Below are 15301 nucleotides of genomic sequence, written 5' to 3' on the forward strand. Positions count from 1 at the left end.
AAAACCACCAGATTACCGTTTCTTCTTTATTCGGGTCTGTCTTTTGGACCTCTTTTTTCTTTTGGTTAGGTTCATACTGAGGTAGTGGACAAACATATGGGAAGAATATGGGTAGGGGCAAGTTTCCTATTATTGTGGGCAAATAGAATTGCTTGACTTGTTAAATTAAGTTCAACTTCAAACTTACAACAAAATATTGCAAAAATAACGTAAACTCTTCCATTGAAGGCTTGTGTTTTACTTTAGGCTTGTTGAAGCAGTTGTGTGAGATGTTCTGAAACACCTCTGCCTCTAGGGCAGCTGAGTTTTGCCGTGAAAATCTTGAAAGGGATGTACGGCTCCGCTGCCTCTGGAACTCAACCGTTCCAATGCTGACCTGCAGAGGGAAATTTGTTAGTTTCTGGTGTAGCTAGGTGTATCATGAGTAGTTGATGAACATGCTGAACTGCCAGTAACTTCACATTGTACAATAGCGCCTTTTTTTTAACACTACCATCAACAAACTGGGAAGCAGATTGTCGATGATCTTGGCGTTGTTCACTGGTTTTCTTTGTTTTTTTCAAGTTTTTTTTTATTTTTTTCCTTTGTTTAGAAATTTCAAAAAATGCTCATGTTTTCAATTTTTTTGCCTATTTTCTAAAAGAAAATTGTGTTTTTAGAAAATATTCACAATTTCATGCAATGTTTGGATTTTCAAAATTGTTTGTGTTTTAAAATTTTATTCCCAATTTAAAAAAATCTTCGGGTTTTCCAATAAATGTCCGTGTATTTTATAAAAAAGTTTGCACTTCCAAATATTCTTCACAATTTTTGTTTTGCGAATCTTCACAACTTAAAAAAGTGTGGCACTTGACATGAGTGGTGAGCTATCTCAAAAACAATGAACTAAAAGAAAGTGTTAGAACAACCCAGAAAAAAATCACATGCTAGTAGTAGCTACGGTAACTCGGGTATGGGCTGACCCCTGCGTGCTTCAGGTATGCAGCCCATTACCTCCCCTACTTTTTTGTTCCGCGCGTTCCGCTTCCCTCTACTAGCTTCCGCTAGAAGGCCCAGCCTCCCGTACAATGATGAAGCAGCACGGCAGCAGCCACCGTCGGCTTTGAAAAGGGCGGAGTGGAGAAAGGAATCGCTGAGCTCCTCCATCCAACTGCTTCCACCACAGATTCCACAAGCCACACTGCCTTCCACGCCAGAGATTCGCAGCCATGTCCGACGAGCTCAAGCGCGGGATCGCGGGCGCCGCCGCCGTCGCCGCCTCCCACCCGGCGCCCTACGCGACGCGGGCCCCGGCCGACGCCGACCGCAGGCTCACCGCCTCCGCCACCGCCGCGCTCGGCTCCCCGCCGCCGGCCGCCGCGTCGCCCACGGCGCACAAGATCACGCTCAAGAGCGCCGACATGAAGGAGGAGATGCAGAAGGAGGCGTTCGACATCTCCCGCGTCGTAATCCCCTTCTCCCTGCACATTGGATTCTCGATTTGGTCCCGCCGCGCTGTCCCAGCGTGGCTGACAGGGCTGTTGGGTGTGGGGAATTTATTTATTTATTTGTTCTGCATACTAGGCGTTTGAGAAGCACACCATGGAGAAGGACATCGCGGAGTACATCAAGAAGGAGTTCGACAAGAACCACGGCCCCACCTGGCACTGCATCGTCGGCCGCAACTTCGGTAATCTCTTCTCTTCCCCCATTTCTTTTCGAAACAGCTTTGTACGGAGGATGCGTCTGTGGTGGATGTACTTTCGGGTGATTTGGCTTACTTGAGCGTGACCATTTTCTTCTCTTCTGAGGCGACCATAAACTTCTGTTGATGAATATATCTCCTAGGGGGAGACAGTGACTGAGGTATAATTTCTGTGGATGTCAGATGGAGCAATAGAATGCTAAGTTAACCGCATAAGTGAGTGACCCTTTAGATTATGTACTTCAGAAGTACTTAGAAGGGCCAATAATAATAGAAGGGCCGTAGGATAAATCATCTGATGTCTTTTAGGTTAACGCAAAAGCAAGTTGGCACTTAGGAAATAGGATGTGCTAATGTAGTGTGATTCCTCGATCATAGGGCTCATCGTTTGGATGTATGTAAGTATTTGCTCAGGTTCTCGCTGGTATCAACCAGATCCAACTTTCCGTAGCTATAACTCAGTTTGTTGTGTTTTCAGCTGAGGGGTAACCGTTTCATTTCACCAGATTTCTTAGAGTTTGTTGACAGTATTTATTTGCAAGCCAGATCATTTTACAGTAGAAGGTCGCATCAGGAATACAGATAATCATTAAGTTATTGCACGTATGGTCGATATGCATGTTTTTTTTCTCTTTAGCTGGCACTGACCAAACAACAATGATAGCCATTAGGCCCATGACAAGAGAGTCGTCTCATTTGTGTTTGCTGTGATTATTGAAATCCCGCATCTTGGTTGCAAATCAATGTTTTCCTTTGTATTATAATATTATTTTCTTCACATTTGTTAGTCTAAACTTTAGCAACACATTAAACGGAGAGGGGGGCCAAGGGAACATATGGCTCTACTTTTGTTATATTGATTGTTATTACTTGCTACGCTCCTCACCCTGAAAGGAGCCAGGCCTATTTGATTGGCCACTATGGTTGCCTCAGTTTGCCACCATTGGAGTAAGGCTGGTTTGATCAAGGTAGACGGATGTTAGTCTAAACTTTAGCAACACATCAAGTTTTCTTTTCCAATAAACAGAGAGGGGGACCAAGGGAACAAATATGGCTCTACTTTTGTTATATTGGTTTTTATTACTTGCTGCGCTCCTCACCCTGAAAGGAGCTAGGCCTATTTGATTGGCCACTATGGTTGCCTCAGTTTGCCACCATTTGAGTAAGGCTGGTTTGATCAAGGTAGATGGGTGTTTGGTTTGTGACCACAACAACAACAATAAATGGTGCTCCATTTGACACAATACCAGCTGTTAAATCCCATGTCATGACCTTTAGATGATCTCGTGGTTCCATGTCGTATTGGTGATTATGTCCCAAAAACTAAATCCTAAAGTGAAAGAACAAATTTTGTTAATATCAGGGCTCTCTAGTTGGCTGTACAGACGCTAGAGAAAGCTTACCTTTGCTTCTCAGTCTTGTAGAAAATGTAGAAAGATTTTGATTCACTAATTTCATCAGTCAATCTAATAAGTATGATTGGGTGAATTGCTCATAGTATATTCTCTTTGGCCCATTTTTGGTGTTTATTTGTTTAATTCCCAAGGTTTAGCTTGTGTGTATTTCTTGTCTTGCATTGCTTTTGTGGATTTTCTTAGAGGGGTGTCATCTTTTCAAACCAGTCAAGAGGATACTAAACACTTTGTCAGTCCTACTGGAGTTATTATTTGTTTTGGTATGTTCCATCCAGGGACTTTAGTTTATGTGGGCCCATGAGCTGAAGGTTAAAAACCTCCAAAGAAAGAACCATTCAGTATGATTGTGGTAAACTGTAGGGAGTTCTGTATTTGCTTGGGAATGTAACAAGCGAGCTGAAAAACGATGGGAACATAATTACATTTCTTTTTTTAAGCTGTTCCCTTGGTTGGTGTAGGGAGATTGGGTATATGTTGAAACAGCTAGCTGCTAAAACATTGAAAGATAATAACTTAAACTGACTACTCCCCATTTGCCTCCCATTTTCATTCCCACACTACATAGTGAGTTGCAGTTAGGACTTAAGAGGCTAGTGGTGTATTTTACTTATATATACTTGTTGTCTTGAGTTTCATTTGTTGATCCTGGGCGATAAACTATTGCCCCCATACCTGGTTGCTGGTTTGCCTAAGAGATCCTTTTGAGAAGTTAAAATGCTGGAAGCTACGAATGATATGAATCAATATTTTCACTAGTTATAATCTACAGCACTTCTCTGATGATCTCGGACCCTTTGCTATCGACACAAGATACATACGAGTGCAAGCAATGTTGCTAATTATTTTTTCATCGCATTTGCAGGTTCCTACGTGACGCACGAGACGAACTACTTTGTGTATTTCTACATTGATTCTAAAGCTGTCTTGCTATTTAAGTCTGGGTGATGGGCGCAGCTGATCCCTTCTCCCCCTGGCGTCAATCTCCTGTGTGCCCCTCTTTCATCCGCGTCTGCAACTGAACTGGAAAATCAGAAATTTGGAAACGACTCCATGTTGGTGTGAAATCTTAGATCGTGTCTTTGTTTTGCTTTGTTTCAGCTAGGTGTTGTTGACGTTGTCTCATTGTAATATTGCCACAAAATCGGGCGAGAAGTCATCGTCCACAATGTACGAAAAACTGTCTGATCTACTGACTTGCCAAGTGTCCTGGCCTCGTGGGATGGTCAAATTCAGAATTTGCATTTTGCTCGTATAGTCGTATTGAGTCATACGCCCCACCCTGGATAACCTGCACTAGTTGTGTGTTCATGCGGTTGGTCACCCGGGGAGCAGCTGTGGCTGTGTGCATGGCGATGCAGAGGCCGGGGCACTCTCTTTTTGAAAAAACTGGCACGCTGCTGGGAGCCTGGGACTCGAGGTTTTTGGCTCTTTCTGGTGCAAGATCTCGTCGATCTAGGTTCCTGGTGGCCATCATGCGAGCACGGGGTGTCTTCTTAATTGGGTTCTCCACGCGCGGGATAATCCTTGTCATTGTTTTCTGGTCAGCTATACTAAACCGTCGTATCTCACGAAGGATCAGTTGTTTTCTTAACGGAAGAAAGATCAATCGATTTGACGCAGAGTTAGCAGCAACGGAGAGACGTTTTGGCATGACAAGGTTCACATATGAGTAGACGCACTCGAGCCCGTGACGTCGACGTGCGGCCGGTGCCGTGAGACGCGATGCTTTCCTTTCCGGTCGCCGTCGTGAGTACAAGGCGACGTCCGTTCGATCGAAGCGACCTGATTCCATGCCGCCTGCGCGCAGCAATGTCCATGTTGCTCGGGCAGTGAGAAAGTGTTCACAAACAGTGACGACGCCGCGCGACCTAATAATTAGCCTACGCACGCGCACCTAGTGCTTTAGAGACAGTCGACCAGGTGTTTTTGAGAAAGCCGTTGTGTATATGCGTATGTATGAACGTGTCTGCATTCGTATTGTATTAAAAAATGACATACAACATGTCACGACCAGTGTTGACGTGAAATTTGAAGAGAAAAAAGAAAGAAGAACAACTACACGCTGACGTTGCGCGTTTGAGGCAGCAGCGCACGTCGTCAGACGTCCGTGACACCGGAACATTTCACCGTGTCCCGACGCGGTTGCTGTACAGCGGCTCGAGCTGTGACTGCCCTGCCCCCGTACTACTGAATCTTCATTTGCAGGACCGACGTCTAAATGATTTTATATAGGTTATAGCAGTAAGCCAGTAATGAATATGTGTTTAGGAGCATGAATTCAATATTTATTGGAGCTTCATTTGCAGATTCAATATTTATTGGAGCTCCATTTGCAGGATCAACGCAAGAATGAATCAGATAGCAAGAAAACGCAAGAAACATTTGTTTAGGAACAAGAAAAACGCTGGATTCTTTTGTTATTATAATACCTAACTGTAAAAGTAAAAGGTACAAGCCCTGCTCGACCAAAAATACATCTGATCTGAGCATCCAAGCCCAGACGCACGCACGCACGCACGCACACAAACACAATGGGAAACAGCCAAACGTCCAGGCCGCATCTCCCCCGTAGTATAGGATCGATGATGATGAGATGCGTCGTGAAGCCGCACAGCCGCGCGCGGCGAACGAGCCCCGCCTGCCTCTTCTCTATCTTCCCTCGTTACGTAGCGGTAGCAGTTCTGTTTTCCATGGCGGGACCAGGAGGGTCGAGTGGAGCCGGGCTTCAGGCCCGTGCGTAGGTCTGTCCGAGGTGCGCGGCGCGGAGGTCGGCGGGGTCGGCGCCGGCGGCGCGGTTGGCGGGGCGGTAGTGGCCGGTGACGGGGTCGGGCACCCACGAGGCGTCGGCCGCGGCCTTCTCGGCCTCCCTGGCCGCCTTCCCGTCCGCGGCCGCCGCGGCGCCGCGCCTCATCGCCCCGGAGGAGGCCGCCGCCGCGTAGCCCCTGGCGGTGGCCGGGGCCAGCCGCTGGGCGAGCGCGCGGGCAGCAGCGGAGCCGGAGAGAGCGAGGGCCATCGGATCCGTCTGCGTTGGACGATCGAACGGCTGGTTGGCTCTGGCTCTGTGCTGCTGCCACTGCTCCAACGTGGGCGTTTGAGGCTTGGTGGGCTTTGGTGGTGTGGGGGAACGAGAGAGGCCAGGGCCCGTATATAAAGGGAGACGGGGAGGGGCAGGCGCAGTAAAAAGGGCCCAACGGCACGGGGTTTTGTCAAAGATTCGGTGGCTTTTGGGCGCCGTCACTCAGCGCGGCGAACCGGCACGTGCCGACGCGACGGACGCAAGAAATGGCGCCGCGGGTTCGTCGCTTCCTTCCTACGTGGTCGACTTGATTTTTTTTTGAGAGAGTCGACTTGATATTTTTGTTTACTCTTCTCGAGCTGATGTTGCCGTGCCTCGCCCGGTCGACATGAGCCAGCGAGAGCGACGCACGTTTAATAAAAAGTTGGTGGCAATTAGGACTTTTGAGAGGAGTATAAGCCAGGTCGTGTTGGGTTCGTTGTCAACGGCGAAGTTGCCCTAGCTCTTCTCGGTTTGGTGCGCACTAAAATTAATTAGAAATATTAACGCTCACATGTGTGACATGTTTACACTTTACCCACACTCGTTGATACACGTTGATTTTATTTTACATGAATCTTAAAAAAATCTGTTAGATTTTCAGTGCCATGTGGGCAGCATCATGTGTGTAGGCGTTGGAGAGTTCATCCACACGACCCGCAACACACGGTTGCCAACTGCGCCGTGTGGACGAACTAATTTCTGGCCACACAGTCACCACCTGGTCCACGCATGTGTGGATGAACTGCTCTTCGCCCTCACGACACTCGTACATTGTTCGATGGCAATTGCAGTTGCACGTACGTGGCAACTAGGATAACACACATGACAACTATGATTCGTTGCTAGACGGCAGCTGCAGTTGTGCGTATGTGGCAACTAGAGAGGCAAATAAAGTAGCACATGAACTTGCTAGATTAGCTAGATTTTTTTCGACTTCGGTTTGGTTTGAGGAGCCTTTTAGTGAAATTGTAACACTTCTCACAAACGATGTATTGGTTATTGCTAATGAATAAAATTTCGTTTATTTCAAAAAAAGGTAATCACGCATTGCAACTATGATAAATCATACATGGCAACAATGATTGGACCACACGAGTCAACTAGTTAATTACACATGGCAACTAGTTAATCACACATGACAACTATTGTTTGACCACGTAGGGCAAGTAGTTTATCACACATGGCAACTATAGTTTGAACATGCGGCAACTATCGTTACTTACACATGGCAACTACATTTGTCATCCCATGGATGCGCCAGGACGTGTGGGCAGATTTGCTTTATGCCACACACGCGGGGTGAAGATGAGTAGTAGTTCATTAGGCGTGCGACACGAAGTAGCGGCGCCCACACGTATGGGCAGTCCGAATGTTCGCCCACACATGATCTGTGTGGGCTGCCTCCTGCTTACACCACACACGGCGTATGGGCGGATGTCTAATAAATCACACGTGTGGGCGTTATCAGCGTCCAAATTAATTTTTCAACTCGCATGCAGCGGGTCACCGTCGCATAGATGCAACGCTGCGGCCCCTTGGTCTCCCTCGCGTGTGGGTGCAGCGCCGGCTCATGGAGGTCGTCGCCGCGCGGGGGCATCACCAATTCACCATGGCTGTCGGGTCGTCATTGCGTGAGGGAGCGCTGCGGCGCCAGAGCAGTGATCAGTGTCGGGTCATGGTCTTGTTAGAGCGCTACCACGGCCTACGAATCGCCGTCACTAAGGGCATGTATAATACATAGCCTCAAGGTGATGCCTCGCATGCCATGTAGGATCGAATATGACGTAAAGTAGGTTCGGATAGGGAAGCGGGATCCTCCCTAGGAGGCGGATGCTTGAAGTAAAAAAGTGTGGTCCGATGACAAAGCTGAAAAGGTTGAAATGAAAAGTAAAGATGCATGTGTACTAGAGTCTTTATTTTCTATTTAATAATGAGGTCCACTAATGATAGCTTACATTGAAGAGAAAAATTAATGTAGGTGCCTTAGATTATTTTTTATCATAAAGCATATATATTCGTATGCCACAATTGTATATGCCCTAAGAAAAAGGCGCCGCAATCAATTGTCATTGAATCATCGTCGCCTCCAGGTTACCCTCACGGCTAGACAAAAGATAGGAAGGGAATAATTTCCAAAATTTCTGTTGAGCTAATTATTGTTAATAGGGGGATTTTCCTGAAAATTATGATTATTTTTTAAAAAGATTCAATTGATGGCTGACATATATTGATTATAACACGGAGGAGGCAGGAAATAACCAATTTGGTGGGTAATCTGAGAATCAAGGATAAAAAAAGAAGAAACGACAAAAAGCAGTGGCTACTACGCTCAATCCCTCGGACGCGGCTTCAGTGACTTTATGAAGCTAAGTCTCATTGTACCTTAGCTTCTTCTATCAGCCGTTCATTGAAAATCCGACGTACCAGATTGACTCATATTTTAAACGAATTTTTTAAAACTGTTCAAAAAAAAATTGAAAAAAATTCTAATAAATCATAAATGTTTCGTCTTATAATCTGGGAAAGTTTCAACCCAGTTGGATGTATGATTTGTGATTAAATTGCCTTTTGAGCGCAAATAAATAAAAAAATGTTTACTCACAAACAATACAATGTTTCGTTTTATAATCTGGGAAAGTTTCAACCCAGTTGGATGTATGATTTGTGATTAAATAGCCTTTTGAGCGCAAATAAATAAAAAATGTTTGTTCACAAACGATACATCCAAATGAATTGAAATTTTCATAGAATACAAAACGAAACATTTATGATTTATTGGAATTTTTTCAATTTTTTCTAAACAGTTTTGAAAAATTCGTATGAAAATTGGGTTAATCTGGTATGTCGGATTATCAATAGACGGCTGATAGAGGGGGCTAAGTTACCGTGAGACTTAGCTTCACAAAGTCACTGAAGCTGCGTCCCAATCCCTCAGGGCGGTTTCCCAAATGGGTCCACCATGTCCTTGGCCCCTACTTGGCGTCAGAGCTCAAAATCTCTCTTGACAACTGCGATGATATCATCGGTTGACGCCACCTTGTCTCTAAATGAGCACTCGTTTCTTTCCATCCACAATCTCTATAGGATGATCATGGCTAGGGATCGAACCGTTTTCCTCAAAAGTGGATGAGCTTTGCTGATGATGGTGGCTACAATCTCAATTAACTTCAATTTGTAGTCCCATGTGCCCTCACTGTCGGCGTTCTGGGAACGGGAATATCCAGACTTGTCTGTCTGCTGACCACGGCGTGGCTCCATCGATGACCTGATACGGCCCAACTTCAGCAGCAAACAAATCGAGAACCTCGCGGGGGGTCAAGCCTTGCGAGGCGGACGACACCAAGACCTCCACGAGGAGCAGCCTCTCCAGACTGACTCCTGAGGAGCGGAGATTCCTATGCAAGCCTCACCTCGCGAGGTTCAGATGACGTGAGCCATGACGACCAAGGCTAGGCGGGCGTCAGCGGGCGCAGTGTACTAGTTTCCTCTTTGGTGCTAAGGAGGCACGCGCAGGCGCGGAGTCCCGAAGAATCAGCCAAAGGTTTCCATTCCGGTGCAACAAGACCAAGACCGCCAGGACGGCAGGATGGAGGTCATCGTCGAGCCCACCACGGCGCCACGATCAGAGTCTTTTGCAGACGAAGACCACTTTTGTCAGGATGGCATGTAATAGTTGTCTCACTTCGAATCTGGCCGTTGTGGGATCCCTTCCCGCCTTCATTCGAGAAGAGGACCAAGTCCACTATAAATAGGACCTAGCCACCACCATAGAGGAGGGATCGGTTCGACCCTGATTAGCTCACCAGCTCACTCGAGCCCAAGAACACCCCTCCTCCTGAGATTGTTCTCCACTGTACTAGTTCATCCTCAACCCATTGAGGCCAATCCACCACAAAGCAGGAGTAGGGTTTTACACTCCAAGGTGGCCTAAACCTGGGTTTTACACTGGGGAGGACGAGTTCTTTGCACACACCCCAGAGTTCGAACCTCTCAAGGGTCTGCGGAACCCGAAATCCGACATTTGTCGCGCCAGGTAGGGGTGCATTGAAGATCCACCGCTCTGTCCGCTGCGCTCCGCTGTTGGCTCTCATGGCGGACTCTCCCACATCGACCGGATCGACACGCGCCATCGGAGAAGCCGAGGGCCTCCGAGCTTTCACCCCCGCCCTGCGGCGGGTGCAGTGGCCATCCAAGTTCAGGCCGGAGCTGCCGCCCCGATACGACGGCGCGGTGGACCCGACAGGTTTTCTCCAGGCGTACGAGGAAGCTGTGTTGACGGCCGGCGGCGACGACAAAGCCATGGCCAACTGGCTTCCTATGGCCCTCGCAGGTGCGCCACACGCCTGGCTGCTCAACCTGCCGGGATCTTCCGCGGCCTCCTGGGAAGAACTGCGCAGCCTCTTCGCCGCGCGCTTCGCGGCTCCGGCGCCCCACACTGTCGTGGCCCTCCTCGGTGGTTCACGGGCACCGCCCTCAGACCGCCACATCAAGCAGGTCTTTTGCCAAGTGGGTGCCGCCCACGAGCAACGGGGGGCTCCGCCGGGCTGGGCGGCACCCAAGGTAGACCTCACCTTCGACTCAAGGGACCACCACGGGCGCTGACGCGCTCCTGATGCTCTGCACACCCCCACCATCTGCAATTTGGCGGTCACCATGACCCACATTGACGGTGGAGTTGGCATCAATGTGCTCTTTGTGCAGGCCTTCGGTTTGCTTCATGTACCTCATGGCATGCTCCGCCCCACCAAACCCTTCTCCGGGGTCGTTGACGGCTCCACCAGCCCCTGGGGCAGATCCGCCTCCCGGTCACCTTCGGCACCCGCAACAACTACCGCACCGAGCTTATCGACTTCGACATCGCCTGTATCGGCCTCCCGTACAACGCCTCCTCGGGTACCCAGCCTTGGCCTAGTTCATGGCGACTCACCCTACCTACAACCTCATGAAGATGCCGGGGAGCAGCGGTGTCCTCACTGTGGCAGGAGATACCAAGGAAGCGTTGATAGCCCCCAGACTCGCCTTCAGGGCCGCGGCGGCTGTGCGACCAAGCGAGGAAGGAGCCCCGGAGGCCCCAAGGGCCACGCCGGTGAAGAAGAAACAGTTGTTCTCCCAAGATCGGACCGAGACAAAGCAGGTGCTGGTTGCTGAAGATGGGGCATCGGGTGCCACCTTCACCATAGGTGCCGGTCTCCTCCGGGTCAAGAGGAGGCGTTGGTCGGCTTTTTGCGCAGGAACAAGGATGTGTTCGTGTGGGAGCCTAAGGATCTAGTCGGGATCCCGAGTGGGATAATCGAGCATCACCTAAGGGTATGCCCTAACGTGCACCTGATAATCCCCAAGTGCAGGAAATCATCGTAGCAATTTCCAAAGGTGGAGGTGATAAGTATGGAGTGTCGAACCCATAAGGAGCTAAAGGTAAGATCAATATTCTATCAAGCCCTATCTACCACTGATACGACTCTACGTACACCGAACGTTTGCTTCCAACTAACAACGAAAAATAAAACTATGTTGTGGGTATGAAGTGGATAACTTTGCATGATATCAGAGAGCTAAAATACGAAAGTAGGTGCTGTTATCATAAAGTTAGAATATATTACTAAATATTATAAATAGCGAGTGTGGAATAATGGTGGATCGGTGTGCGGAATTGTCCTAGGCAATTGTTAACAAGACCGATAGTCATCATTGCAATTTCATATGAGGGAGAGGCATAGCTAACATACTTTCTCTACTTGGATCATATGCACTTATGATTGGAACTCTAGCAAGCATCCGCAACTACTAAAGATCATTAAGGTAAAACCCAACCATAGCATTAAAGCATCAAGTCTTCTTTATTCCCATACGCAACAACCCCCTTACTCGGGATTGTGTTTTAGTCACTCACCAACTCACTATAAGCGAATCATGAACGTATTGCAACACCCTAGAGCGGGAATCCCTCACGCTTGCGCGACACGAAGGGCACCATAGGACAACACCAAAGCAAAACATACAACTCATACCAATCTAGATCATCAATCAACCCAAGGACAAAGGATATCTACTCAAAACATCATAGTGATGGCAACACATCATTGGATCATAATATGTGGCATAAAGCACCATGTTCAAGTAGGGATTACAGCAGGGTGCGGGAGAGTGGATTGCGTAAAAGAGATGAGGATGGTGATGATGATGGTGATGTTGATGAAGAAGATCGCCGCTGTCGGTGTACTAGAGTAGGGGTACCCTAGTATCCCGAACTTGTGCATGGGCAGTCGCAGCATCCCGCGGCAAGGCTTGCCGGGTGACCGCCAAGGTCCTCTGTGGTTCCTTTGGAGCCATTCAAGAACAAAGTATCCAAACCAAGGCATTTCAAGACCCCGGCAAGAGGAGCTTGCCGGGAAGGCCAACCAAGGCATCCCAAGACCCCGACAAGAGGAGCTTGCCGGGAAGGCCAACCAAGGCATCTCGAGGAACTTGCCGCGACGCGCCGCGACGCGCCGCGCGTCCCGGCAAGGCCCGGTGAGCGACAAACTCCCGGACGCGACAAGACAACGACCGCGGCAAGATGCTTGCCGTGGCAAGCCACCACCCCGTGCCCGCGCTCCAGCACATCCACCGACGTGTCGCTCTGGGACCCTTCCAGGCGTGCGTGGCGGGAGGCTGTGTAGCCAGCGGTGCGCGATGGCAAGCGGCGCTGATAAGATTGCCATCGTGGCGAGCGGTGGCGTCCCTGACGGTCCCTTTTTGCATTGTTTAGGCGACACAGACGGGCATTTAATGCCCTTGTCCCCTGCCGTCAGGGTTAGGTATGATACACTGTAGTAGGTAGCTGTACCTACCGCAACACCTTTACATTTTTACCCTTGTCTACGTTGCCACCTGTCGGTGACCCCTTGAGCATATAAAAGGAGGCCCGTGCGCAATGTAGAGGGGGGAGCCCAGAGAACACTCACGCTCGGTCTCGTTAGCTGCTGGTGTGTACTGTAGCACTCCGCGCTCCCGAGCAAGAAATCAATACAAACCACAAAGCAGGAGTAGGGTTTTACGCATCCGTGCGGCCCGAACCTGGGTAAACCGCTCGTGTGCTTCGCCTCGATCCGCTCTTTGCACGATCTCCGCCCCCGCCGAACCTAAAGGGACTCGGTCCGCCGGTCCCATAGGTGCCCGTGGATCAGTACCCCGGCATCTTTGGCACGCCAGGTAGGGGGCATCGAAGTTGTGTGAACCAGATCCGGCGTTCACGCGAGCTAGATCTTCATCATCTTCATCGACATGCCGCCAAAGAAGAAGACTTCGGAGGCGGCCGCTCCGTCCGCGCCGAGCCCACCACCGCCGGTCTTGATCCGATCTTGCAAGTCTATAGTCACCTATTATGTGTTATGATCCGTTAACCCCGAAGTGACAATAATCGGGATACTTACCGGTGATGACCGTAGTTTGAGGACTTCATGTATTCACTATGTGTTAATGCTTTGGTCTAGTACTCTATTAAAAGGAGGCCTTAATATCCCATAGTTTCCAATAGGACCCTGCTGCCACGGGAGGGTAGGACAAAAGATGTCATGCAAGTTCTTTTCCATAAGCACGTGTGACTATATTCAGAATACATGCCTACATTTCATTGATGAACTGGAGCTAGTTCCGTGTCACCCTAGGTTATGACTGTTACATGATCGATCGCATCCGGCATAAGTCTCCATCACCAATCCAATGCCTACGAGCTTTTCCATATATTGTTCTTCGCTTATTAACTTTTCCGCTGCTACTCTTACAATCACTACAAAACCCAAAAATATTACTTTTGCTACCGTTACCTTTTGCCACCGTTACCACTACTATCATATTACTTTGCTACTAAACACTTTGCTGCAGATATTAAGTTTCCAGGTGTGGTGGAATTGACAACTCAACTGCTAATACTTGAGAATATTCGTTGGCTCCCCTTGTGTCGAATCAATAAATTTGGGTTGAATACTCTACCCTCGAAAACTATTGCGATCCCCTATACTTGTGGGTTATCACATCTCCAGGGAGCAGGGATGTGAGCTGTTGGCTGACATACACGGTGGGGACTGCGGGCATCACTCGTCATCATGCACCCTCGTGGGCAAGGCGTTCCGCAGCGGGTTCTACTGGCCCACGGCGCTCAATGATGCCACTGAGCTGGTGAGATCTTGTGAAGCATGCCAATTCCATGCGAAGCAGATCCACCAGCCCGCTCAGGGTCTCCAGACCATCTCGCTCTCATGGCCGTTCGCGGTCTGGGGGCTGGACATCTTGGAGCCATTCCCTCAAGTGCCCCGGGGCTACCGCTACCTCTACGTCGCCATCGACAAGTTCACCAAGTGGGCGGAGGTGGAGGCTGTCTGCACTATCCCAGCCGGCTCGGCAGTCAAGTTTATCAAGGGCCTCGTGATCCGGTTCGAGGTCCCTAATCGCATCGTCATCGACAACGGCTCACAGTTCACTAGCAACCTTTTCAAAACATATTGTTCTAACCTTGGAACATAGATATGCTACGCCTCAGTGGCACACCCCAGGAGCAACGGCCAGGCCGAGCATGCCAACGCGGAGGTCCTGAGAGGCCTCAAGGCAATAACCTTCAAGAAGAAGCTTGAGGCCTGCGGCAGGGGCTGGCTGGCCAAGCTCCAGTCTGTGCTATGGTCCATCCGCACCACCACGACCAAGCCAACGTGCGAGACTCCATTCTTCCTCGTCTACGGAGCTGAAGCGGTTCTCCCTCATGAGGTCAGGCATCGCTCCGCGCAGGTCTTGGCGTTTGACGAGGCATGCCAGGACGCCTTGCGGGGGATGGACCTCGTGCTGGGGGAGGAATGCCACCGTCAAGCTACGCTCCGAGCAGCAAGGTATGAGCAGGCGCTGTGGTGGTACCACTGCCGCAACGTCTGTCGTGGGTCTAAGACTGACAGTAGAATGGGAGGTAAGTATGAGGAGGCAAGATCCTAGCTAGTTGTACACGCGAGTTTTAAGAGTTCAGGCCCTTCTCGGAGGAAGTAACAGCCGTACGTCTCGGTGCCCTGAGGCGGTCGACTGGATTATATGTGTGTGTGAGTTTACAAAAGATGCGAACCCTTGTTCCAGAGGAGGAGGTGGCTTATATAGAGTGCGCCAGGACCCCAGCTCCCCTCCGTT

At 49.3% G+C, this 15301-nt stretch overlaps 2 protein-coding genes across 2 annotated transcripts; one reads left to right on the top strand and one right to left on the bottom strand.

Moving 5' to 3' along the window:
* The first annotated feature begins 1034 nt into the window (after positions 1-1034).
* On the top strand, positions 1035-4353 carry LOC125543546 (Dynein light chain type 1 family protein). The gene is made up of 3 exons (XM_048706921.2): positions 1035-1445; positions 1564-1669; positions 3962-4353. The coding sequence occupies exons 1-3, from the start codon at positions 1209-1211 to the stop codon at positions 4042-4044; spliced, it is 426 nt and encodes a 141-aa protein (XP_048562878.2). The 5' UTR covers positions 1035-1208; the 3' UTR covers positions 4045-4353.
* Positions 4354-5480: 1127 nt separating this feature from the next.
* Positions 5481-6231, bottom strand: LOC125543547 (late embryogenesis abundant protein Lea5-like). Its single transcript, XM_048706922.2, has one exon. It carries the CDS (start codon positions 6110-6112, stop codon positions 5825-5827), a length of 288 nt encoding a protein of 95 aa, XP_048562879.1. The 5' UTR covers positions 6113-6231; the 3' UTR covers positions 5481-5824.
* Positions 6232-15301: the final 9070 nt, after the last annotated feature.

This window comes from Triticum urartu, chromosome 3A (assembly GCF_056163025.1).
Source record: "Triticum urartu cultivar PI428250 chromosome 3A, HENAU_Tu73, whole genome shotgun sequence".
Classification (NCBI taxonomy): Eukaryota; Viridiplantae; Streptophyta; class Magnoliopsida; order Poales; family Poaceae; genus Triticum; species Triticum urartu.